General features: G+C 41.1%; 1 protein-coding gene across 1 annotated transcript in view; it reads right to left on the bottom strand.

Moving 5' to 3' along the window:
- LOC112574510 (kappa-type opioid receptor-like) overlaps positions 1 to 16,137 on the bottom strand; it is a 39,106-nt gene extending 22,969 nt beyond the window's left edge. Inside the window, exons 1-3 of the mRNA XM_025255636.1 lie at positions 15,909 to 16,137; positions 8,834 to 8,907; positions 7,361 to 7,483 (exon numbers count right to left, since the gene is read on the bottom strand). Of these exons, the coding sequence (XP_025111421.1) occupies positions 7,361 to 7,483; positions 8,834 to 8,907; positions 15,909 to 16,137 (426 nt within the window). The remainder of the gene's footprint in view (positions 1 to 7,360; positions 7,484 to 8,833; positions 8,908 to 15,908) is intronic.
- Positions 16,138 to 27,667: the final 11,530 nt, after the last annotated feature.

Below are 27,667 nucleotides of genomic sequence, written 5' to 3' on the forward strand. Positions count from 1 at the left end.
TTCTTCGTCTCATCCTCCAACAAGTTTCCTTTATTTCTATGTAGATGTTGTTTTGTCCAAACGGCGACAGTCGGATCCTTGAGTCTCCCTAGCTTCCTCTTCACTGCCTTGTATGTCATACCATGTACTGTCAGCCTGTTGTTCATCCCTTGCATTAATACCACTTACTGTATCTACCCTTCATAATAAAGTTTTTCGTAATTTTTTTCTTATTAGTGGACTGCAGACAAGTCCTTGTGCACATCCTTGTTGTTGCTGCTGCTGCATCCTCGAAGTTTCCCAGCCACCAGCCTCGGTCAAGAAAGTGAGACAAAAAGATCTCACCGAATCAAATATCAACACCTCCACAGAAAATGTGTTTTATCTCCATGAAAAAGTGTAGCTAACCACATCTTCTCCCTTAGCTCTGCTTCTCTCTCTCTCTCACCCAATACCAATACTCAGTTTTTGGGGGGAACGAAAGAGAATGGAAAAGATAGTTCCAGACAGATAGTGTGATTGCGGACAGTTGCCTCCCGCCTCCACGACTGGTGAGGACAAAGATGGAGTCCACAAGTCTGATGCCAGGTAATGGCTGGAAACTACACCCGACTGACCACAAGAACGGGTGTTACTCGGACACTCGAGATGTCGGCAACAGATAGCTGCACACTGGCTTCTGCCGGCACTTAGAATGAAGTTTTCTTCTGGAGAATCTTAAGAAGTAAACTTGACTGGCAGAAACTGGATAAACATCCTGCTAACAGCCAGTTTCAAATGGTTTCACAAGAAAAACGTGCATTTCCTCTGGTTATTGTTGCTCCATTCGTTGCAGATATAAAACTCAAGTAACATGTAGCTTCTGAGGCGATTCCTTCTTTATTTTCTGCACTTATGGCAATAGTAGTAAAAGTAGAAGTTATAGTATCATCATCATCATCATCATCATCTGCATGACCTCTTACGCCAACATGCGCACTGTGCACCACGCGCCATTTCACAGACTTACAGCAAAGTGAATTATCGCAATCATCACCGCCACCCACTCTAAGCTCAGGTGCTTTATTTTCTCTTTATTTTCAGCTGTAATCAATGTCTTCGTCTTTCATGGCCACTTGAAGAAGTTACATTTTTTCTGATTTAAAAGTAAAGACCGGAGGTAGAATTAAAGACTTCTGAACGTTAAAGTATGCGATGCATTTAATGTTGAGTAGTGGACTCGCTGTGATTTGCTTAAGAACACTTCACCGCCATCATTTACACAATAATTATTATAAAAATTAATTGATTTTTTAAAGCAGTTCAATATTAATTAGTCATTGCTCGTGTGAATGCACTAATCCAACATACGGAAAGAAAAAGAAAGAAAATGGCTTAAGACATTTAAAAACGGAAAAGAATTCCCAAATGCATAAGAATGGATAGAAAGTTTACCAACGCTGACGTCACAAGGACCGTTGATTCCTGCCGGTCTGTTTGTCCTCCAGAAACACCTTCAATGTTTCCTTCAATATCTCTTGAAATTCACCTTTGTGTCCTACTACTACTACTACCTTTGCTGCTGTTTGAACAGATGTGTAGTTCACTGTAGAGGATGTGGACAGAGATGCTGCGGTGTCCAGACAAACTGTTTGTAAAAGGTTATTTCCGTCTTTATAGATTTTACTACCGGTACTTCATCACTGTGTCCGGGTGGGCCGTGAGAGTATGTCAGCACTAAATCATGTGATTAACACAAAAAAGAGCTTGACTGTAGTAAATGGAGGAATAGATGGCGACAGCTTGATTACTCCTGCAAAAAGTGCGGACAGTACAGGCTCCTACATTAGCCGCCTGACAGTCTTGACAAGTTAATGAATTCTCCGCCTCGTCTGTCTTCCTAGCATTACATGATTTGTTACCTCATCAGGCTGCTTTTTATCTCAATAAAAACTGTTCTTAGACGTTTTTAAGAACTTATATCAAGCAAAATAATTACACCATGGAGAATAAGACTGACAATATTTTTGGTCACTTAGCTTGTTTTTGCGGTGAATTCTGTGGTCAATCGCAGTCTGTCCTTAAAAAGTTTTAATACAATACAACATAGCATACAGCATAACATAACGACAGCTGCAATACAATGTAAGGCAATAAAATACAAAACAAAACCTTTTGAAAACCTAACAGCTGTGGCGAAGCAAAGCTCCTCTGTTATAACCAATGGAGGGAAAGTATTCGTTGGACCAACTGTTAAACATTCATTCTCATATCTTTGGGGAAAAAACTGAAGAAACATCTTGCGAGATTGCATCTACAATTTCTAATGCTGGTTATTTCTGGCATTGACGAGAATTTAAAACTAATTCTGGCTGCTTGAAGCACTAACCAAGTACCGGACACACACAGCAAGTAGAGGGAGGCGGCCATCTTTCCACAAGCACGTGCACAATGTCGGGGGCAACTCCAGCTTCTCTCTCCTGCCTTCCTGTTATCCTTTGAGCTCTCGTTATTTTCAGCTCCCATCAAAGAAATCATGGTTTTTTTTTTAATTTTGCTTTTTGTCTTCTGTGAAGCGTTTTGTAGACCGCCATCCCCATTAGTTAACAGCCGGGTGCTCCGTGAAACATTTTGTAATTAATTATTTGGTGTATTTTGTGCACTTTGTACAATTGGAGAAACCATTTCAAAACGATGGCAGTGACCATCTTTATTACTGTTCTGATTCTCTGATGTCTTATTTTACAATTTTAAAATTATAGTTACGGCTAAACCTATCATAATGATTGATAGTTTTCAAGACAATGATCAGAATTTTATTTTCACACTCAAAGCAGTAAAAGAAATATGAGAATAGCTAAGAGATATCAGCGTCCTTTTATATACTGTTATTATTTCAGACCATCCATTGATAAATACATTCTATATTACCTCTGCACTGAACCCTCAGTTCTTAGAGACAGACTACCCTTGTGTCGTGAGCTGAGCTCAGCCTCATTCATTTCCCTCTTGAAAGGAAATGACCCACAAGTGATAATTTGAAAACAATTTTGTTTCCTTTTTACTTTCCAATCGATTTCCTGATAATAATTTCTGACAGTCTTTTCCCAGCGGGTTTGATGCAATCCTCGCATACTCTGGGTCATATTGTACTAATAATTGATGACTTTCTGGATTTATTGCATATTTTACGAGCAGCAAGTCGCACGCGCCAGTCTTAATCACCTTTTGTTACGATTCCCACGAGGATGGAGGAGAGAGTTGTGGGCGGGGAGGAGAATACATCCCGGCAGTCTACCCACCATCGAGCAGCGACTGAAAGATTAACTTCTGCAAGCTCCATGCTGGAAATTCCAGTCTCTTTAGTGTCCATTACCACAAGCTGGGCAAGAAGGAGATAAACTTTATAGCCCCCTGGAGTGTCCAAGAAATTTTCGCAGAATTCCGTGAACTGCTTTTTGACTTTCTAGATGCTTTCTTTCCTAAGAAATCTTTCAGGAAAGGAAGTTACACACGGGGTGGATGAGCAGTTCTTAGTCAAGCCAAGCCTGTGAGAATGATTTAGTTTAGGTGGATTGGAGTCTTGGAACAGAGCAGTTTTGATTGTATCCCTCTGGGAAATACTGAGCCCCTCACAATGTAGTGTCTCTAGCCCCGTATTTCACTCACAAGCACCTTGGTATCAACTGAAAAATTACATCCAGATAATTTTCAATGGCTTTGACTTCTTTTGTCTCCTCAGAAAAGTCAGAAAAAATAACACTGAGAAAGCGACCAGGCGGGCAGCAGAGAAATATTCAGATTTTTTCTGTTTGACATGTAAATATATCAACAGTCTACGCGCCTTGTCTCCAGTTCTCAAGCTATCATCATTCATCATTCAGTCGGAATCATACCTTAAACTATCTTTTAGATAAGACACGATTCTTTTGGTTGTTGTAAGCTGTCTAAAGGCGTGAGATTGTAATTTTACATACTAAATATATCAGTGCTTAATACTGAAATCTTAATAACTAAACAGTACTTTGTACAAATTATGTACCGTTTCATATCCGAGTTTGAATACAAGCTTCACTAAAACTTCTCCACACCTCAACAACCTCGTGAAAAAGTAGCTGCGGGTCACATACGACTCGGGTAGGGTGACAGTACAACGTGGGTAGTCAGGTGACTGCCGTGCACCCGATGCCCGGTCTCAGGTAAAGCTCCGAGGGATGTGATGAGGGGAGAAGAGCTGCGTGCACCTCGCCGTTCGTGTCTTTGTAGTTCTGTCGATAAAGGAGTGAAAAAAAAAAACTGGGAGGATTTACAGCCCTATTATCGCGGCTTGTCACTCTGTTATTTGTGCCGAGGCTGCTTCATGATTAGAGGGCCAGAGAATGACTCATTGGCGTGATTTCTGACCATCCACACGCACACCCCTACACACCATCCCTCTGGGACGCACATACTGACATGTACACGCACAAACAAAAACACACAAACACACACACACACACACACACACACACACACAAACACACACACACACACATACGTGACAGGGCAACAGTCAGTGTACAAGAGCCACGAGGGCCATTTGCCCACACAGGAGCCCACAACATTGCCAGAAACACTATCCATCGTCGGAGCCTGGAACATCTTGTGACAAGTCTAGAAATGTGCACATGATGCCAAAGGTTAACACGTGTACGTGACACTACGTGACACTACGTGACTGTACGTTTTGCACGTGACGTATGGTGTAGAACACGTGTAACGGTGTTGTAAACCATGTTCTGGAGCCATGGACACGTGCTGTTACAAACATTTCAGACGCGGTTGGATGGTTTCCAGAGCTAATTCATTTGATAACTCATTTCATTTGATGCTGCGGTCCATTTGCCGATGTGGCCTGGCCTGGAAGACGGGAAATACTTTTCTTTGCTCGCGGGAACACAGTCAGCAGCACAAATGTCGATGCCCACTGCACTGCCATCACACAAAACCTCGTTGCTCCACCAAGGCACATCTTCTGGAAGGATCGGTACATCCCTTGGTTTCTCGCCAGCTCTAATCTCTCTCAAATCCTCTTATGTGGGGATTCATCCCTTTTTGTCCATATAGAAGGTGTTTGCACAGAGAACAGGGTCAAAGTTTGTATTACAAAGTATTGTCTACGTCTTGTTGTGGAGAGCATGCATTTGTGTTTGGATGGTAATCTTTTCTTCATTCTCTCTCTCACTCTTTCTTTTTCTCACTGCCGCGGACCCGCCATTGTAAGACCATGTTATAAACTGTTGTAAGAATGGAAGGACTGTACTACCGTGAGTGGATATAGAAGAGTTAAAAACTTTCTCCAGCTCCACATGAGACCAGAGTAGTTTAAAAAATCCGGAAATGGTGGACATTGGGAGATTGATTATCGTACCTGTGAAACATGTTCTGTCGTTACCTGTGAATGACGCCAGCTGTAACCTGGGGTCAACGACAGAAATCCTCGTTGTAATATTATTCACAGGTGAATGAATGATTATGTGTGGGTTATAGGATAAAAAATGTGCGCCTTGTGGCTAGTTAATGATGGGAAAATGTGCGATCATTAGCTCATGCTGAAGTGAACTGTTCGTGAGGGAGGAATGAAATCGAAAGACCATGGAGCTGTGCCAATGCAGTCTTGTCATCGACAGACCTTTATAGGACCCACGAGCAGACCTGGTACCTTGCAACACCATGTCTCACTCCAGCACGTAGTGTTTCACACCTGTCGGCCGTCCCTAGCTTCTGTCTTGGGCTTCTTACTTATTGCGATATCACCTCGGTGTCTGTGTTCTTGACATCAATATGTTTCATTAAAATACTTTACTAATAGTTCCCTTCTATATAGCTTCACATATACAAGGTTATATAGTATCCACCTTCACGTACATATTACATACAATTATTTGCATCAGATGCATAGAGCCTGTGATAAGCGTTTGAATCCTCCGTATCGATTATCTCCCCTTCATCTCCTTGCCCACCACGGACATTGTTGGCGCTGCTCGTCTGTAAACAGTTTTTCAAATACATAAAAGTTGGACCGACTGCCCCGGCGTAATCAAAGGAAACCAGCTGTCTTTGCCAGGACCCGGAGTAGACCAGACTGGTTAAGAGAAATCATTTTTTCTTTGCTTCCTTCGGTTGCGTCTGTCTGTCGGGTCTCGTGTGACGAGACCGGGTATATTACTGCGCGGGGTTTCAAATCAGTGAAATTACTTTTACTCCTGTCTGCCGGACTCAAGGGACTAGAAGACAAAGTAGTGCATTAACACGGAGGCTCCGAGCAGTAACAAATGCTTTTTCTCATGGCAGTCGATGGGACTGGAGCAGAATGTGACTTGTAGACATCTCGGGTGGACGTCCGTCCATCACCAGCAGCCATGATGACTACCGCCACCTACACCGCTCATGGCAAGACCAGTATGGAGACTTTGATGATTGCTGTGATGATACTTACGACGTTGATGATGTCAATAATGATAACCGCATACAGATTTTATTTGGAATTTATAAAGTATATCAATCTATTAGATATATACCTATTTATATCTCGTGGATATATATATATGTGTGTGTGTGATGTGAAATTTTTATGTATAATAATGTATCAGTCAGAAGAGTGAAATTTCTAACAAATGTGAGAAATTAATGTAGCGATATACTAATGATCATTATTAAATTACATGTTACATTGTTATTTATATATACAATATCAGTTACATGTTTCCTGAATGTTTGAGATAACATTTCGTGTGTACAGGCATCCTACACTGTATGAGAAGTCCGTTTGTACTTAGAAAATGTTGGTAAATATGTTAACACGAATCATGAGTTGTATAAGAGCTTATATTGTGGTCCTAGTCTTACCTCGCAACTTCTATTTGCTTTAGGTCTTGTTTGTAAGTTTGGCTGCTAGTGTACACGAAACGGACAAATTCTTATAATTTATGTGTACTTATAAATGCAATTTAAGATATATATATATATATATGCAGAGAGAGAGAGTATATAAATGATTTAGAGATATAAATAGTATAAAACTTATCAATGGAATGTACATACTTATAAAAGGACGGATATCGTACCCGAACATTTCATTATCAATGTAGAAGGCAGTTAAATTTCCAATCGGAGACATTCTATGATAACAACAATAAATAAGTACATTTCAGCACCCTGTTCTTCAGTCGAAGCTATAAACAAAAGGCAAGACCACAAATACAGAATGTCCTGTTGTCTGACAGACAGACATTCACATGTCAGACAGTCTCCCATAAAGTTCCACCACAAGACACCAGGAGGCCAGAAGCAGGTAGAGACACAAGTCTCGTGTTCCAGACTCTGACCTGGACATTGAGCAACACAAATAATTGGCACTTACCTGCTGATGTAGACACAGATGTGTGGCAGCTCCCTCCTTGGTGACACAGCGACGGAAAATGAGTTTTTGTGATGATATCACGATTGTCTCTAAGTTAGGCTTCAGTTTTTTTTCCTCCCTAATCTTCACACAGAACTACTTCTCGGTGCGCATGAAGCTCAGCATATTGGTCCGTCCGCGATTTTGTGATGAAGATACTTTGATGTGACTAGCTGTGTACAACGTGGCATTCTCTAGTTTACGAGTTCAATAAACTGCAGACTGAACCTTTGTTACTGAGCCACGTGACTGACTAACATCGGGTACAACATTAACATTACAAACTAACAAGTGCGAGACTGGAGCTGGATACCCGAGACGAGGCGCACACTAGAGGCTGACGACGACGACGCCACGGTCAAGCACACAGCGTGTCTCAGTCGTGGTCGCGGGTTGTGGTGGCCATGCCGCAGACAGCAAAGCGTATAAAGCTGTCGTCGCAGTCCACGGCGGTTTTGAGTGCCACTGCGGGCGGGTGCGGATGCGGGGGGCGAGGTGGGTGGGGCAGCTTTCTGTGTGTGGGCAGCTGTCCTTGCCACTGACCATGACGTCACCACAAGTCAAAGGTCATCGACTGGAAGATCAATGAGAGACAAACTGTTGGTGGTGATACTAGAGTGAAGAAAGGTAACTGAAGTGTCAAGATATTTTTATTATATTTTCAAAATGTTCTTCAACAAAGATTGGTCTTCACTCGTACATATTGCTGTTGTCATTAATTTTAACTACTATAATGGAATTTTTTATTACTGTTCTAAAATACATCGAGATACCAACAAATTTCAATATGGCTTTAAAACCGCAAGTATTCAGAAATATTACTTTTGTTTTTTCTCTCCTCTACTTAAACCTTTTTACTGACCCTTGCCTATATCATGCTGGCCTGGCTCATGTCGTTTGCTATACTGAAATTTGGAGATAAGACACTTTGCTGGAAAATGAGGCTCAAGGTGAGGACCAGAGTGTGAAGACAAGATAATGTCTCATGTTACGAAAAAAGTTATATTTTTTAACATTCCGCTGTTCGTCAAGTAAAAATGTGATTGGCATACATGTAACCAAAAAAAAGTCAAACAAATTTTCAAATATCCTCCTTGGTGTGCATTCTAATCGTCGTCAGATTTCCCGACGTACGAATAATCAGCATAGGAGTGTAGATTAGGTGAGTCTGGTCTGGTAATGAGGGAAAAAATAGATAACGGTAATTCGGCGACCTTTCGGTCGTCATGGAGAGGCGAGAGGGTGTCTCAGACCACCTTTTTAAGGGCCAGCTGTATGTGAGGGCGATTCTCATCTTCTTTACTACCTTTCCTGTGCATGCTACCTCATCTCCTCAATCATTTAAGGAGTCAGGTAGCCATTCAACAACTGACATCGACTGCGCTACACGGCATCGAACCGGCGCGACACCGACTGAGGTCGCTGGTGTCTGACCTGTCGCTTGTTTGCTTTCGGTCTTATGACAGCAGTAAACATGGGAGGATGTGTCGTGGGGTTCTCACAGCGAGCTGTTGTTGAAATCCAGAGAATATAAAACAGGCAATGAAGCCACTGTATTCTGTAGGGCTGTCCGTTAATGGGGGTACGTCTGTATACAGCGGACTTCTTCAGACTATGGACATGGAGTTAGTTCTCCGTGTAAGAGAGACTCAGTAGAAGCTTGTGAGCCCAGAAGTGAGGGCCAACAGTGAGGGCCAACAATGAGGACCTGTAGGTTCAGGGATGGGGACAATGGAGGGTGCCTACAATACTAATGTTTCGTGCATAGAGTGTAACAGAGTTCCGTGAATGGCCGTTGCAGCCTCTCATTACTCGGTTGTCTGGAGTCCTAATTGGCCTTCATGCTGACAAACTGCAGACCTTCACGCCACCTACAAACAGCGACGGGCGAAGTTGATTAAACACACAACACCATGTAGACAGGACGCCACTGACAGACGTTAATTGAAAACGAGGCAGTTTCGTAGCTTCAACCGTCTGCATTTCACAGACAAATAAGGTTCTTGAATCTCTATCCCTCCATCCCACGTGTTATACAATCTGTCATTCCCCTTATCTTCCTGCTTTGACAAAAGGTGTACAAAGACATCAGAACGTACTTACATTAATGTACTTACAGTCCTGTTATTACTTGGGTTTATTTCCCAGCATTATTACAACCAAGAAGCACCTTGTCCTGAGCACATGACGGAAGCTTGGACTTGGGCAAGAATGAAGCAAATTTACTGGCAGTGTATTCAGCCTGCAAGGGAAGACAATCTCGTGAGTTTTGTGAAGAAATGATGTCACGTGGCTTTCATGAATCAGTGAGCTGCCCTTAGTTGACTTCGTTTCCCCCAGAACTACAGCTTCAGTTGTTTGTTTGTTTGTTTGTTTGTTTGTTTATCAAATCGTTTTTATTTGACAAGCCATTGTATATATATATAGACATGTATAGTAAAGTCATACATGTACATGAGTACGTATAAACAAACAGACAAAAGCATGACTACAGAAGTTTTTTATCGCCTGACTTTTAAAGATTCTGTTTCATCAGTCATTATAACCTGAACTATGTACCAGCAGCTTTCATCGTATTTCTCTCTGGAGGCTGGATGTGATGTAGGTGGGAGTGACAAGTTTTCAGACGAACTTAGCGGATGTCAGAACCATTTTCACACTTTGTGGAGCTGACAGCTGGTGTGGTGCCATCCATCGTTTGATAGAAAATATTATGTTGTCACACAGAAATGTTATTAACCAGGGACTTACCTTCAGCGTATCCGCTCAACTTTGTTAGTTCTTTTCTTTTAGGATTTACCAGCACCGAAGGACAGACTGGCGTTCACACAAACAAAATCATTTATCTATGTACGTGCGTGCGTGAGCGGACGTGTATGTGGAAACAAGTGTATATATCATAGTAGTGACACTAACACTTTTCACGGTTTTCTTCCCACACATTCCATTTTTTATTCTGTTCTTTTTTTTGTCTCTTTTACCTCCCATTGGATTATCATCACCACCATTAACTTCTTTTTTTTCACTACATTTTGTTCTTTTGCTTTCCTCAATTATTAACTCTGGGCATACCATGCATTTGCAGACTGTTATAAGTTGTTATTTTGTTAACATGTTGAATGTTGTGCAAGCTGCACATGGTGCTGACTGAAGAATGAGTGGAGCTCACGACAGCACAAAGCCACTGGACGATCTCTGTGTTTTTATAAGACAAAATTACATATTGTCACATACTATCTGCTCTTGAACATCTTTCTCTTTCCTAATTTATTTCCTCTCATTTTCTTCCTTTGTTTTCCGCCTATTCTCTGTTTCTTGCTGACTTTCTGCAAGTCAGTTGGCAGGTTGCGTAATGCACAACAACTGTAATCCTTGTTTTTACCAACATTTCCATGTTTGTCTCCTCTACAGATCGTTGATCTCTCTTTTTCGTTTAGCTTCTTCCGATTCTACCAGAAACCCCAAGATTCATTAAAAATTCCAGATTCTTAAAGTAATTTCTTGACATCTCCATTTCCGTGATGGAGCTGAAGTTGTTTGAATAAAGAATCTTTGAATGGTCTGTCGCTTTCTACAAACAGATGATTTTATCACTTTCACCTGCCCAGCTCCCTGTCATCTTTTATTGTCGATCCTTCATTGAAATCCCTCTTGTTACATTTTTAAATGGTTACCACTTAATAGTGCAAGTCTTTTTTTGTCCTGTCTTCCATGCTCTGCCAGAGAGTTTTTATCATTTTCTTTTCAATGTCACCTCATAATTTCACTTTTCAACAGATTTTCATTCATTTGCTGTGAGAGCCGAGACGGAGCCAGGTGAGTTTTAATTCTGTATTTGAAGCTTGTATTACTAAACACAGTTCAGCTGACAGGTATGTTACAGACAATTTGATGGCATAAAACTTTTATACACTTTCCAAGATTTACCTTTCCTAGGACCAGTCTTCCGCCAGGTGTCATCTACAGCTGCCGTGAAAACAGCATCAGCAGCAAACCAACAGAAACAGCTTGAATGGAAAAAAAGTCTAGAATAATTAAACTATCTATTTACATCACAGTTGGCCTCTTCTTTCCTCTCCCTCAGCAAACTCCTTGCTGAAAAAGAAGGTTGAATTAAGGAAGAACACGTGTAATTGAAGGATGTTTTGGCGACATAAAATCACTTACAGCAATCTCCGAGCATGTCATCCGATCTGTGGAGTTTTTTCTGAGAGCTACTCAGTTTTCTATGTCTGATAAACACAAATTAAATACATTCTCATCAAAAAAATGTTTTTATTTAAATGAATATTTGGTTATATATTTTAATAGGTAAAGTTTCTAATTTAAAAACATTACATTAAATGTTGTACGAGTGGCGCAGAGACCTTAGAAACACAAAAAGTCACGTGACATGTCTTCATTGAACATGGACTGGTCCTGATGGATGTTTCCAGAATCTTTCTTGTCACACTAAAATCTTTCTTTTAATCATACCAGACAAAATCTTAATAGTTTTAAAGTTTATTTCAGGGGGAAAAAGCAATATTTTATGTAATTGAAAACTTCGTTGAGGATAACTAAAGACTCCAGACTCCTGAACAAAGAACACGATGATGAATAATTGCCTTTGACAATGTCTTTTAGTCCTCGCTATTTTTAACACTTTTTAGGATGTCAGAGATTAGACAGTAAAATGAAACAAGGGAGTAGTGGGAGAAGACTGACAGTAAATCCTGGTAAAGACTGTAGAACATCCATTGAACCTTTGGCTTTTAGAAGAGAGGACTGAGTGGACTTGTCTGTGCTGCAATCAGTCAACATCTCTACTTTTTCATCTTTCATGGACCACACTCTGGAAACTCTTTCAGTTCTAGTAATGTTTTGACGATGGTTTATTTATTTACCTGTCAGAGGATGGAGTTATTGGAATGTGTTCAAGTCTGATGTCCAGGTCACACTGCAGCATTTCTCTGCCAGTCTTTCAAGTGATCAAAACTGAGTGCAGGGCCAAATCGTAGACGAAAAAAATTATTCTTATCAGTTAGGATAGGTTTTCACACACACACACACACACACACACAACTAGCTGGAGTACAGGATTTAAAAAGTCTCTCAAAGCTCACTTCAGCTTTCGACCACGGCGAGCTGATGGTGAATGGGAAAATGTATAAAAACTTGCCCTTTCACCCTGTAAAATGTCTGCCATCTAATTTGATGTTTGAAAGGTATTTTTGGGTGGAGTAACTCACCGAGTGAGCTTATTATCAGCTGAATACGAAGACCAAATGGCGGCCTTCATGCAACGATTGTAAGAACAGAAACAACTGACCGACATAATTGGGCAGATTCACCAAAAAATAATATTCCTGTCTTTCCTTTCTTTGAATTTCTTTAATTCGGACAAAAGGTAAACGAATAAAAAAATACATGATGTGTTGCAGAATAATTTTTTTCAAATTCGTCTATTTTGAAACATCATTAAAGAAGAAATGTTTTCAACTTGTAAGAAATGCGGGATCCACATAAAACTCAACCATGCTCGCTTGTCTTCCATTCTTTTATTCTTTTTTTTTATCTTTCTGCTTTCTGTGTTTTTAAAATAAAAACTACTTTAGTAGCTGGATAGAATGAAATAGCCTGAATGGGCGAGAAGGCAGAGCTTTCATCGACAATGAAATTTCGATCTCTCGATAAGAGGTCACCTATTTCCGCCGGCAGAGTATTTGAAAAGATTGCTTTCCTTTTTAGATGATAAAATGAAAAGCAGCAAATGAAATCTTGCGAGAGCTGTGGTAATTTACAGGAAGCCTGACAATGATGTTCCGGCCATTACAGGCCATGCTGTGGAAACAAACAACACTTTTAGCTTCTTAATGTTGTCCTGCACTTTACTGTTAAATCAACATCCATCGTCAGCCTCTTCCACCACCATCTTGAGAGAGTGCAGGAAAGTAGGGTGTGTCCATGGAGTGCGGGTAGGTAAGCACCCGACTCTTCGTCAGGTCAGCAGCTCTTAAAGTGGTTCAGTAGTCCAAGCCTTGAAATAAAGTTTAAAACACAAGTCAAGCCTTTAGTGAACATCTAATAAATGTATATTTAGAAAAGCATTTTATTTATTCTTTTATTTATTTTTACTATTGCTTGTGACATAAAAGTATTCGTTGTAACTTTCCTGGAGCAAGTTATTTGTGGCCACCGCAGTTTTTCTGTTGTAGGATCAGATGGTGTGGTACGCGGAGACTATACTGAGACAGTGGTTGTGGTGGTTGTCGGGCGCGTGACGATGGTTATGTCTGTAGTTGTCACTGTGTCAGATGATGACAGTTTTCTGGACGACGGATTGTAGTCTCTAAGGCACACGATACTACTGTTGGACACAAAAAATAAACAAAATAATTAACAAACACCCGGGCCCAACAGCCGCCGACGACCACACACACACAAATCAATGGAATCACGTTTTGAGGACGTGCTCACTCGAGCTCTGGCTAATGATCACCTTGATTGCCTTTCCACCTGCGCCTCCCTCCTCAAACAGCGGCGACAAAGACATCTCTGGCAGCAGCCGTCGCCAGGCGAGCGACAGGCACGTCCCACCGCTCCCAGAGTGTGGTCGCATGTGCGCTGGTGGTTAGGAGCGACAGCGTCAACAAGGCTCCACCACCACCGACACAAGTGGCGCTGACGTGACCATGTGGTTGTCTGCCCTTGCCTGGAAATGCGCAGACATGTGGAAGACATCTGGATACCCAACGGGGTGGGCGGCACGAGGCGCCGACACCCGATACTCGCATAAAAGGGTAGATTAGGTCAGTGAGCGAGTGTGTGGAGGTTTTGTGTGTTGTGAGCAAGGAAATATAACTCTACTCATCAGGACTTTTAATTAACTCATCTAGCATCGAAATTGCAACTAAAGCTAATCTGAGAGTGAAGGAATAGATGATTGCAAAGCTGAACCTCCGGACCAGGATTGGCTCCCAAGATATTCACCACACAAAATATTTGAGACAACTCGACCTATCGTACCGGAAGTAGCGGACTGCCAAGTCTGCAGTGGTGGGGCACTGTACCCCCTTCTAAACTTCGTTTAGTTATAGAAACTGTATTAGTTTCTACCTTCAGTTAATTTTAGTTTTCTTTAATATTGAGAGAAAGACACCTACCCATACTTGAAGTGACAGAGGGTGGTGCTGGTGTTTACAAACAAACAACTAAGTTACATCACGGCAAAGAGCGAGTCCTGTAAACAGGTGCCACCTGCATACGAAGAGAGGGAAGCAAATTACAAAAAGATAAATGATGGGAGGAAATTAACTTGGCTTCTGCAGAATTTTCTTTACGTGTGAAAGACATGGCCAAGGTGTAACAACATGTGAACCTCGCAGTACAGTCTGGCTTTGCCGGCAAAGTACGATGACCACCTCTGCTCATGTGACCCGAGAATAATAAACTGAGAATTTTCTTGGATTATTGCTGTCATAGTGAAAGTAGTCAATTTTCCTTACTTCCTTTTTTGCAAAATTCAAGTTTTCCTTTCCAAAAATTTTTTTTTTTGGTCTGATGCTTACTTGAGAAAAGCAAAGTATAAAAACAACCATCACCCACTCTGGTCTTCAGTGTATTAATTTATACGCCATTTATTATTCCATCATTATATTGTTATGCCATACTAAGTGAGCTAACATATTGACCTCATCGCTGCTAAATATCATTCTGTGTGCTAGAAGATATTGTGAGCACAACAAACACACATCCATGTTTGTGGTCGCTGTCATCATCTGTTATTAACTTAAACGTCTGTAAAATCTTTTACACCCTCGTTTGCGGAGTATTCTATGGAAGCCTTTGAGAGTAAAACCCTTTCATCTCCTCTCAGCTCTCGAAGATTAATAATAATAATAACCTCCTGTCGTTCCCACGTCTTGCAGCTCAACAAATCTTATTTTATGAGTTTAGTCCTTCTGACCTTCCATCTACAGTAATGAAGGAGCAGTGAGGAGACAGATGGAATGATGGGATTGTGATGCAGACAGATACTGATGAGTGGGACACAAAGTCGTGATGTGTCCTTGCCTTCCGGCACTCGACACACCTTCATCACTAGAGAACACTTTTAGAGGACATTTTGTTTACACTAGATAGCTTATCGTTTCTAAAAGTGGTTTGCATTTAAGCTTTATTAAATACCAATAGACCTAAATAGAACTTTTACTAAATGTTTCCCTCTATTTCAAGAACTGGATTTATAGCAGGAAGAGTAAGGCGAGTGTAGACTCATCAGATACTCATGTAGACACAAAAATTCAGTCAGGACGAAAGGCGAGCTTATTAAACCAAAACCATTTGCAAATATGGCAAATCTAATGGAAATTTAAACAAAACATTAACTTCAGCAAAAATCGAAGATGTCGAGTTACAGCGTTTCTAGAACCTAATAGAATATTTTTTAACTCAGGACCTGCGACTGCACCTCAAAACTAGTGTATCCATGTGAACCCCCGATGAGAGAAGCCCAGAATATATTAACCTGGCTTTTTGGCGGCTTTACACCGAGCTCCACTGCCTGTGGTGGAACTTAGGAGCCTGGTGGCGCCATCTACTTCCGCAAACACGCGCTGCTTCTGATCAATTTCAGCAATCAGCACGCGGGTCTGTGGGGAGGAGCAGCATCCAGGCTGCAGCTGTCGCACGGAGGCTGAGTGCGTGGTGGTGGTTGTGCCGCACACTGATGTCGTGGGCGTTACTGTGAGATGCATGTAGAGGCCGCCACTTCTTATTTATTTATTTTTAGTCTAACAATTACAATGTTGCTGCTGTCACTCGTTGCTTAGGACCCGGTTGGGGTTTTTTTAATTATTATTTGTTTGTTTGTTTTTGAGGAGGGGGGTATTTTTGCTTATTTTAGGGAGAGGTCGGGTGGCTTCGTGCTAACGTTGACGATCAATAGATGAAGACGATCCCCATCCCTAAAAGGAAGGCCAAAAAATGCATTTAATAAAAAGCAAACAAGCCTGAACTGGTAATGCTTCATTCGTGTTCAAGTTTCAACAAAACTACGATCATCATTTATCAACATGCAAAATATCTAATAATATCGCGTGTATATAAGCGCCTTTCTCCAGCACCAGTCGGACTCAGAGCTTCACACAGAGAAAGAGAACTCGATGTTTTGTACAGTAGGCCTGGACTCATTTCCACATGAACATCAACATCTTCATAAACTGAAGTGTTTATACAACTAAATTTAGAAAGAACAGTTATATAAGATACATTGTAACAAACGTGATTATCCTACATCAGAACTTCAACAACAACTGAGAATTGTACTGTCTACAGGCCATTGATTATGTGAGGCACGCCTACAAACACACACACAGACACACACACACAAGGGTGTTAACCCTGGGTCCTGACCCGCCGAGTAGGTTGCCCTTTCCTCTCACAGACTAGAATGTGTGCGATGCCAGGACCGAGACCAACTGGTCCACGCACACGTCACCGATTAGAAGACCTCGTGACCTGACTGCGGCCATCCATCACCAGCAGGCTCAAGCCCAATGTCCAGGAAAAGAACAGTATCAGGTGATGTGGTGACCTGACACCAGGGCGGACAGCCTCATTAGTTGTAGATGGCGGTTGGCTAAGGCAGCTGAACTTTGCTGGTCAACATCTTCGGAAATCTCTGTGAAGGTTCTGAGATGTCTTCAAGGCTCTGGCAGAAGCTAATAAATGCTCTGAAAGATGCTTTAAATTTCTAAAAGATGTTTGTAAAGGCCCTAGAACATATATGTAAATGATCTCTGAGCAACAACTGTCATAAGCATCAAATCTTCTGTTGGAGACTAAAGATGAAATAGTTCAAAGGTCGAATGTTACGTGACCTTTAGTCTCTGCTGAATCCTGTTTATCATCCAGAGCTGGAAAATACTTTGTCTGCTTGAAGAAAATCTTCAGTACTTTGCTAGCTGATCAGACTTTGTCATCTCTTTGCTTGCCTGTATGTGACTTATGACAACTCAAAATATTTCTTTCATTGAGTGTTTAAATTGTTTACTATAAAAGCCACGTTTAGATGCATTGTACTGATGAGACTGGCAGCCGCACAAAATAAATATTGGAGATGGAGGGATCTCCTGATGTGCATGTCGAAGCCCAAGGACTGGCAGAGGTACGCGGGGTGCATTGTACGGTCTTCTCGTCCATCATTCTGGAACAACATCTGCGGTTCTCTCCCTGTCTGGTGGTCAGTGATTGAGTCGATTGTCAGCACAGTGACCCCAACTCCCTCTCCTCCCAGTCAGGAAGTCCCCCTCCCTGTTTTCCTTTGACAGATGATTAGAGAGACAAACACCTAGAGTCGTCTGTCCACATCTGTCACTGAATTAGTAAACTGCATCTTGAAGTAGATACTAAAGAACTATGTTGCTTAAGACCTATTTGTTGTATTCGGATCAGTCTCGGTTCGTTTTCAACTTATTAATATTTAATATGTTTGTGAGTCCAATTCTTTATTGCTTTCATGTAGTCGTTGTTCTTGTTGATTCGTTTCACGAGCGTCCTTCGTCTCCTCCTGGCAGCTGTCTCCCCCGGCAATGTTGTAATCTCTGTGAAAAGCAGACTTGGTGCTGAAGCTGATTATTCACACCAGATACTTCTCTGTCGAAAATCCACTTTCACAAATTGATAGAAAAATGTATAGCCAGCTAGATGAAGAAGTTCAGTTCGGCTTTTCAGTCAACGTGTACAACTAGAAAGTCCGGGTATAAGCTTGCTGTACCCGAGACCACACTTCTGTACCCTTAAACCACAGCAAACCTGTGTCAACAGTCAGTTCAACTGTGGAGGTCAGTGAAATTGGTTGGTGACGATTCTTGACACCATTAAATGTTATTACAATTTTATTATTTGTAGACCAGAAGATGGCAGAATGCAGCCATGTTCTATTTTCTCGTCACAGAAAAAAAAACATTTTTCACAAGAAGGTGTTTTTGTTTCATACCTTCAATCTCCTCCACACATGCTGCACTCTTTCTAAAACATGCAAAAATGTGTTCGTTCCTAAGATTTTAAACTGGCTAAATAAGGAGATAATTTTCCTACTTTCTTGAGTAAAACAAAACAAGAAATATTTGAAACATTGAAGAGCATTTTAAAAATCTGAGCAATGAATCAGAGTTACGCTTGGAGAACGAGAATGTCTGATTGAGTTTCCACCAACTCAAGTACCAGCAGGCAGAACTGTAAAAATCAAATCGAATGTCTCGGATATTCCAAAACAAGCAAAGACAAACAGAATCCTATAGATAGAGCAAGGACAGGACCTGTGAGTTATTTGTCAAGCGATGTCTTCTCTGAAATATCTCCTGTCCTTGAGCCAGTTTCGCCCAAATTGAGAAACTTGAGGACTGCCATGGCTACAACTAGAAACATGAAGACACCTTTAAATGGTAACACAATATGATGTGTGATCTGTCATACGATCAGAATGTACAGCTTTTCTCACATTAAATTGTGGATCTTTAGTGCATCAAAATATGGACCTTCTTTCTTTTGCTATCTTCTTTTTTCTCTCAAGAAATTTTGCAAAATGTGATGACATTTCTTCAGAAATATTGTTCGCAAAGTATCGTAATATAGTCTTGGTTGTTTTGTTTTATCTCGCTTCAATACTTTCTACGGTTTACAGACATTGTTGCTGCAGCAATTCGTTAAGTATGAGAGTTGTTATGACTTGGTTTATTTGATAGAAACTAAACTTAGTATTTTGTCATCAGCCTTTAGGGTGGGACGGTGATGGAAGCAGAGGGTGGAAGGAGCTTGGTGACTGGAATTATGACATGAATATTGTTATATGAACATGGTTAACTACATTTCATGAACATAGTAGCTATATCAACTCATATTTGGCAACATAAAAAGACATTATTAGATTCATAACCTCACACGCACACACACGCGCACACACACACGCCCACACAAAGTTGCATGAAACACTGGCATAAGTACATATGTCCATTAGATATACCCAGTGTGGACTACACATGTCTTACATACGTATGAACACACACACACGGACTAACTAAAGGTAGCATACAAACAATCTGTGGCGTGGGCACGAGCACTGACACAGCGCTGACCTCTAACCTCCCAGCAGCACCAGCACCAGACTGCAGTAAGTGGTGAGGGAAAAAGTAAAAAGCCAGTTTGCGAGATGATGGCTGACACTGGACACCAGCTACAAAAATATTGTGCAAAAAGGAAGCAGGGATGGATTGAACAGGAAACCTACTGAGTGTTGGGCGCAGAAAGAAAAAGTCCCAGAAATCGAGAAAACTGCAAGATTTATTTCGCTTTTTTCTGTCACTTCTCATTCGGAAATGATGAATGTAATCCTAGGAAAGTCCTCCCATAAACAAGTATTTTCACTGCTGTGATGAGGGACTTGGATGCCAGTTAGTACAGAGGTCTGAAGGCTTTAATCTGATCGTAAGATGTAGGCGAGTGCTGCTTTTACGGTAAATATCTCGCGTTTATCTTTCTTTTATCTTTTATCTTTCTCGTATATCTTTCAAGACAATTGTCTTTAACAGCTTGAGAAATAATAGTAGCAAAGTTTTAAGGACATTGTGTTGTGGATCCTGTCTCATCTTGTGTAGGTGTGTGTGAGAGACCTTGTGCTCTCTAGTCATCTGGTCCTCTAGCAGATGTTGATGTAGGTAGTACATCACAGGAAGTAAATCAGACCTGACAGGTGCAAACAGTTGACGACTGCTTTAAAGTCGAATGCAAAACCTCTCGTAGAGAAAAAAAAAACCAACAACTTATTATTAGCGCTAATCAATGTTTTGCATTCAAAGTTGCGAGGAAAGCAGTTTACGAGAAATATCAATAGAAAAACTGTGAACTAAAAGCTCTGATGTTTATTCATATGCAACGAATTTTTAAACAATAAGAATAATATTTATTCAATACACTTCTCGAGTAACTTAACGAATGACGCGATTGTTTATAACTAAATTTGTTTTTTGATGGCATATCTTCGGCTCTGTGAAAGTTGTTTAAGCCTTATACTCGCGAACTATGTACAGGAAAGAGAGTAAAAGATAAGAGAACCAACAATCAGTTCAGTACCTTTCTTATGCATTCTTCGTCAAAGTGCCTTGAACAAATCTTGGCTTTCAAGGGATTGAAGCTTTTGTCTCAACGGTCTAGTCTGTCTGACATAGCCATTGAAGCCATTCGCTAAACCACGGCGGCTAAACCGGAAGCGTTGTAGTAAATAGCCTCGTTCTAGAAGTTGACTGACAAAAATCGTCTGCAAGCAGTCCAGGGTTATTAGTTCCTGTTCACATTGTTGAGCATTAAGAGGCGCAGACAATCAGCAGCTCACTTCCTGTCCTGTAGTTCACTCAGTTGTCCCCCTTTTCCCGCCAAGTATCGTTCATTGACAGAAGAGAAATCAGTCGACAGTTGCTGGGTGTCTACGTTGTACACACAGATGTTTTACAAACAGGTGTGCTGCAAGGATGCTGCAATTTACAGAATAGAAACATTTTCCCTGATATTGATATCTGCACAAATTATCTGAGCCATTCCGGATGGTCTTGAAGTGCACCTGCAGCGATGGAGTGAAGAATAGAATTGACAGCTGCACCGTGCACGACGGAGGGAAAAAAATAATGTTCACTTGCTAAATGTAAATAAAAATGCTTCTTAAAACATATTTCGGTCTATTAATAATTGATTAGTTGACATTTTCACAAGAATCATCTATTTAGGTTAAAATCATTTTATGTTGCCTAAGTTATAAAAAGCATTTTTCATTGATTTCTCTTCTAAAAAAATATTTTAACCAATGGTAAAAGGGGGAGGATTTTCTTTCGTTCATCCTGGTTGCCATAAGCGCTCGGTGCATCACTGCCGCTAAACCTTTGTTGATTTATTGACAGGCATTAGGCAAGACTAGTGAACACTATATCCACTCAAATCCTAGATAAATAATTTAAACTGATGAAGGTTAACCAAAATCTCCCTGGTTTTCTCTCTGCGAAATTTGATTCTAGTCTGCAAGAAAAAAGTTTCAGAAATGTAAAAGAAGAATAAAAAAAAATAAGGTGGAAAAACTTCCAACAAGATTTCATCATATAATTTCATAAAATACTAAAATTAAGATATTGGTATCCAGTAAACAGTTGTAGGCAATGTAACATCAGTTCCTATACTTTCACTTACTGTATTTTTCTGTTAAGTATATCGGTATAAGTATATTAAGTTGGGCTTAGATTCTGTATCCATACACATCCTTTCGAAAAAAAAAAATCTTCGACCCGATGGCTAGTACAGGAAGATGGCGGGATGACATCAGGAGTCACGTGATGACATCACTTAGTGACGTGCAGGAGCAGAGGTCAGGGAAGTTAGCATGGCGAGTGTTGGGAGGGTCTCGGAAGGACCACACATGGCTCCAGACGCACTACTGGACAATGACCTATGACCTGGTCATAGAGGGTCAAGAGACATCGTGGTCATTTCAGACGTGAAAGTCAGACAAACATCAAATCCATCCTACTCTGTTTTCGCAACTGATAATACTGAATGACAGGCTCCGATCTCACCAATCCCCTAACCGACCAACCTCCTTCATTCAGCCTGCGTTTGGAAATTTGGAGAGGTATTTCAAATGACTCCAAACTCCTGGTAAGAATTTCAATATTTCTTATTTGATCTGAAATGTATATTATGTGAGGACGTTCTTCAAAACCAAGTAATTCAAATTGAAAAAAAATATTTTAAGCCTCTACTTTAAAAAATTCGCATTAAATGTTTTCTCGCTCTTTGCTGTTTCTCTTCTCTTAATTATTTTTCCCTTTTTTTCTCTCTCTTTCTCTCATTCGTTGAGGCTTTTTAAACATTCACGTATTTCACCTCCCTCTGACCCTGACCCCTAAGACACAAGCGGAATAAAAAGTGGAGAAGGACGCTACAATTTAGGCTCTGCACTCATCACTATTGCGCGCATGCGTGGCTTGGTGGGGGAAAAACTTAGTACCTAATGAAACTGCAACATGGCGCCAAGTGTTAACAAGTTTTCCTCCCGACCGTCGACCGCTGGAGTATTTTTTTTCGGGGGTAACCGACGTGATCTGCTTTTACACTCCATCGACAAGTCAACCACGGGGGTAGCTGCCTTCTGCTCCACTCCTTTTTTCGTGGATGCTGCCCAGCCAGGGGCTCTGGCTGATTGATTCATTTATTCATTGTTGAATTGGAGGGCGGAAACAGCAGACTGCCAGAAAGGAAGGAAGAGAGGGGCGGGGAAGGAATCTGCAGGAAAGCAATTGACAGGACAGGAAAAAGGAAGATCGTGGTGTGCTGTAGCATGCGTGTTGTGGCATCATTAACTTTCCATCATCGCAAATCGCATGTCTTCTACTGACGACAGAAATCATTCTACTACAGCATCACAGTAACCCCGAGGTCACAGGCTGTGACACAGATGACACAATGTGACTTCTAACTGGCAAACACCACAGTCATGACATCTCGCACATGGAAGATGACACAGAGCCTTCAGATGGCATCTGTCAGTCAACAGCATCTCACAGACCATCCCAACAGTGCCATTCAATGATGTAAAGAAAAGCAACCCAGAAGAAACTCATCTTTGATGACTGGAATGTTTGTGCTCTAGACAACAAAAGACAATCAGAGAAGATGGACGATGGTGGCGACCTGGACACTGCAGCAAGTAGTGAAATGTAATTTCTCCAGGAAGGATACTGAGGGAGAATATAAGTGGACACACCTCTTTCTGGAAAAGAAAACCTGAAATTGAAAACAGGGTTCACGGAATGGGATTTGAAAGAAAAACAGTGTATTATGGGATATTTTCTGGCTGCTCCCTGCGCTGGAATGGTCCAGCGAGATCAAAGACCAGGAAGCGTGGGCTCAACATGTCACGTAACCAGCCTTCAACAGCTGATTTAGTGGCCCCCTGTCATATCCCCCAATACCCTGTCCTGGGAGAACTAAACATACCCTCTACGCTTCATGAGATAGAGAAGGCTGTCTCATCCATGAACTCATGCTGTCAAAGGTCATCTAGAATATGCAAATGAGGTGTTTGCATCGCTGTCAGTTATATTTTATTGTGCAGTTTATTCGCATTCATTAGTAAGAATATTGAATTAACACATTGCCCTCTACGTAAAATTGTGCTTCATCTACAAGAAACTTCAAAACCTTATGGTATGAGTTTTATTTTTGTTTGTTTGTTTGGTTGATTGGTTATTTATTTATTTGCTTCTCCATCTGCATGCCTGATTCCAAAGAGTATAGTTTTGCGTGCATGCACTCAGCAAGTATTAGCTGTAAAGCTTACCAGGAATTTGATTTCGACAGGTTTCAATAACATAAAGACAGCCTACAAAACAATTCAACCGCCATCAAAGGTCTTCTGCACATGGAGTTGGGACAAGGCGGCTAGACAATCAGGGATTTCACTTTATTGTCACCAGTCATCTTCACCAAGTGTGAATCTCAACAGCTGCAACATTTTGTAATGCTTCATGAACAGGATGAAGAGCTTGTTTTTCCTCGTTAGGTGCTGACTCCTAGCGGCCAGAGCTGGATACAGACAACTGTCATCACATCATTTTGTGAAGACTTGCTAAAGGGCAGAGATGAACAAAAGGCACATGATACTTTTGCCCAGAAAAAGTGAAGCAGAATTATTTAATGGCACACTGTACCTGAACTTTGTTACAGGATGTTACACAGGCAGTCAAGCGACAAAAATACTTTTTGAGACAGCACAGAAATGTCTAGAAATATCTCCAATACCAATAAAAAATAACCATTGTATTGACATTAATTTTAGAGTTCTCATCCCTGCCAAGTGCCATTGCTCCGGGCTTTGACAAAATGACAGTTTAGTTAATCATTAGAACTCCTTTATCTTAATTAGCAAGATGAGAAACCGCGAGATAATGATACTCTAGGTTGATAAACTTTAGAAATTGCATCAAAGTGTCCCAGTGATGACTTCTGCAAGCCACGGTTTTCTGTTTGCTTGTTATTTTATGTGAGGCTTTGTTTTTCCCCTTTTTTTTCTTAAAAAAGCATCTGAGAAGTTCTGTGGTTTACATGCCTTTAAATAACTCGTCCGCCAAGGAATGAAGGAAGAAAGAAAGAATATTGGAACATCGGAAACCGCAAAGGCGAAGTAATGTGATCGGTTCTTGTCTCAGCATGACCTTACATTGCTAAGAGGTCACGTGATTCATCAAGTTCTCCAAGGACCGATCAGGATCGCTTTGGTTTGTTCACGCGCCTCGGCTAATCAGCCAAACATCAAAGGAACTCTATCTGTAAATACAAATATTTTCTTACACATTAATTCTTCTTTTGGTTTGATTTCATGCTGAATACAAAATGTGTCTACAACAGTTAATTTTCAAATCCATAACAGAAAGGTGAAGGTCACACTAACCTTTATTAATTGGTTTGGAATTGAGGTGTTAGAGGCCAGGCATCAGTGCTTTTCACTGGAATCATAGAAAGAGAAAGCAACAGTTATCTGTCACCAAGTGTTGGAAGTGTAGTAATCAGACACTTGATACTACTTGTGCCATCAGTCCTCAGCAAAGGGCAAACCCTGGATACAAGACCACAGACTGTTAGAACCAGAGAGACCCAGCCTCCTACTGTTCTTGGCTTCAAAGCACCTTGCAGCTGTACATCAAGAGGATAAGATTCTCATGTAGTCATAAAGAATCAGAACAGAGTAAATAATTTCCTGAAACTGTTCATGTTGTTCGTAAGGCTTGTGGGAAATCGATGAAATCGATCAGAACGATCTGTGGGGAGCTGGCTCCGTTGTCCGGACACACCTCCCATGGCAAACACCAGAAGGGCAATGGTCAGGTGCCATCATCAGGCTGAGCAAACACTAGAGGACTATATCAGGCTACACTAAATTGGTAGTTCCTACAGAAGTACAGTCCACCAAACAGTTAATTGGCTAACAAATAAATCTCCACAATGGATTAATAATATACGAATAATAATGACAGGAAATGATATAAACCATCTGGAACTATGCACTGCTATCTAGATTTTCAAATGGTTAAACACTTCTTCTGTAGGCAGATACATACAACCAGTTTTAAATTCCCATCTGCAGACTCATTAGAAGGTCTGGTCACAAAGTAGCCGATATTAGCGAGGGCACTGAACCTTCTCTACACTACATTCTCAGTCCTTTTTCAGAAATCAACTGAAACTGCAAAACATTGCAAACTTATTTATTTCTCTCGTACTTCTATACGTTTATGCATCTTGAAGTCCCAATTTTCTTATGTTTTCAACAAATTTATCATCCTCATAGAAGCTGCTTCTGAGCAGTAATGCCAATGTACTGTTGTTTTTAGTGAATCAAAAGACCGGCACAACTCCCAGAAAAAGAAACTTTAATCCAAAAAAATCGTTTATCAAAAGCTCGTTTGTCGATCCGTCACACAGATATCGAGCTCACGTGTCTCTGACTGCCCCGCTCCAGGACCTCATCCATCAAGGAGCATTCGGGGATCGACTTCTTCAAGAACATTTTAGAATTATGAAGATGGCCACTAACAGAATCGTTTCATCAAAAGTGTTTTAACCTGCTCCCCGCAGAATGCAGCATTTGGACTTGATGTCGGTCAGACTTCTAGTTGAGTGGAATCACGTGGTCTGTTCGAATATAAATGCATGACCTTTCGTCAGTTTTATATACTTATGTAGACTTTTAGTGTGGATATCTGTTTATAAAAGGTAAAGAGTTGCATTACCTTCTGAGCTTAATGGAAGTGCTTTGCTGTCTGGAGCAAAAAAGCTACATTATTCTACATGTGGAGCTTGACAGGTTTTGATGAATACATGTTATCTCCGACTTCAAACTCTTTAGAGATGAGTGCTGCATGTGAGGGCTCCTGAGTTTGTAGTCAGACTTGCAGAGAGAGAGGAGAAAAAGAGATGGGAACAGCATCAGTCACAGACAGAAAGATAGAGACAATAAGAAAGACAAAGTTGATAGAGAAAAAGCGGTCGAAACAAAGATGGAAAGAAGGATAGAAAAACATACAAATCAGATATAAAGAGAATTTGGTGAGGTTCAACGATGAAAAGACTAAAACTATCTACCCCACCTCCCATAACCCCTTTGCAAGTAGTTTACAAATGGACCTCACGTGGTGATGGCACCGCTCCGCTCAACGCCTAAATAAACCCCAGCAGCAGTTCTGTGAACCTCTCTCTGCAGATGACTGCCTCCTGTTGTTCACATATTTTATTTCGCAGATGTTCCTTTGTAGCCTTCTCTCAAAGGATGCATTACATTTACACGTTCCCCAGAGGAAACATTGGTGCGCGCGCACGCACTCACACACACACTCACAGACATACAAACACTCACAGACGCACTCACACCCAACACTACACACCCACCTACTTGCCAGCTCTCTTCTCGAGTTGATGTATTACGTGTTTCAAATACCGTAAAACTGTCAGGTTCCACGACTGCGCCTAATACAGACAGACGCAGAGCTCACGTCTCAAGTATCATGCTAATTAATGTGATTTATTCACCTTTGCCCTCCGCTGCTGTCAGAGCAAGGTATTGACTTGTGTTCTATGATCTCACCTTTAACTGTCTCTCTCTTAGTTTGCAGACAGTGTCGCCACCTCTTGAGCTTTTGCACGTGGCCACCCGCCGTTGACCCGCTCTCGTCTTGACTACCGACCGCGCATGCGTGACTACTCAATAATGAATATTTCCGGCCGCCAGGCTTTTGACGTGAATACCAAGAAGTGGCTGGAGCAAGAAACTGTGGGCTCCAAATAACAGACACAGACACTTTCCAGACCGGAGGAAAGTTCAGGCTAACACCTTGAAGTAACATAAAGATGTGACTAGAGTTCTTTTGAAAACTGTTGATTGTGATGTAACCTCTCGTAAACAAGTTACGGATCAGTGTGAGTGTGGAAAGTAAGTTAATGAATCGATGTCAGTCAGTGCGCTAGGAGTGTGTTCGTGTGAGAAAATAGTAAAAATAAACAGCCATATATTTCTGATAGGAAAATCTATATAGCAATATACAATTGCAGACATAGATATTATCATCATTTATCATGATCATCGTCGTCGTCGTCAGCGGCAACAGTATATTTCAACACGCCTCTCTCTCTCTCACAACTTTGCGACTAACCCAGTCCAACTGTAAGAAACCCACAAAGGAATGTAAAGAT

The sequence above is a fragment of the Pomacea canaliculata genome, linkage group LG10 (assembly GCF_003073045.1).
Source record: "Pomacea canaliculata isolate SZHN2017 linkage group LG10, ASM307304v1, whole genome shotgun sequence".
NCBI lineage: Eukaryota > Metazoa > Mollusca > Gastropoda > Architaenioglossa > Ampullariidae > Pomacea > Pomacea canaliculata.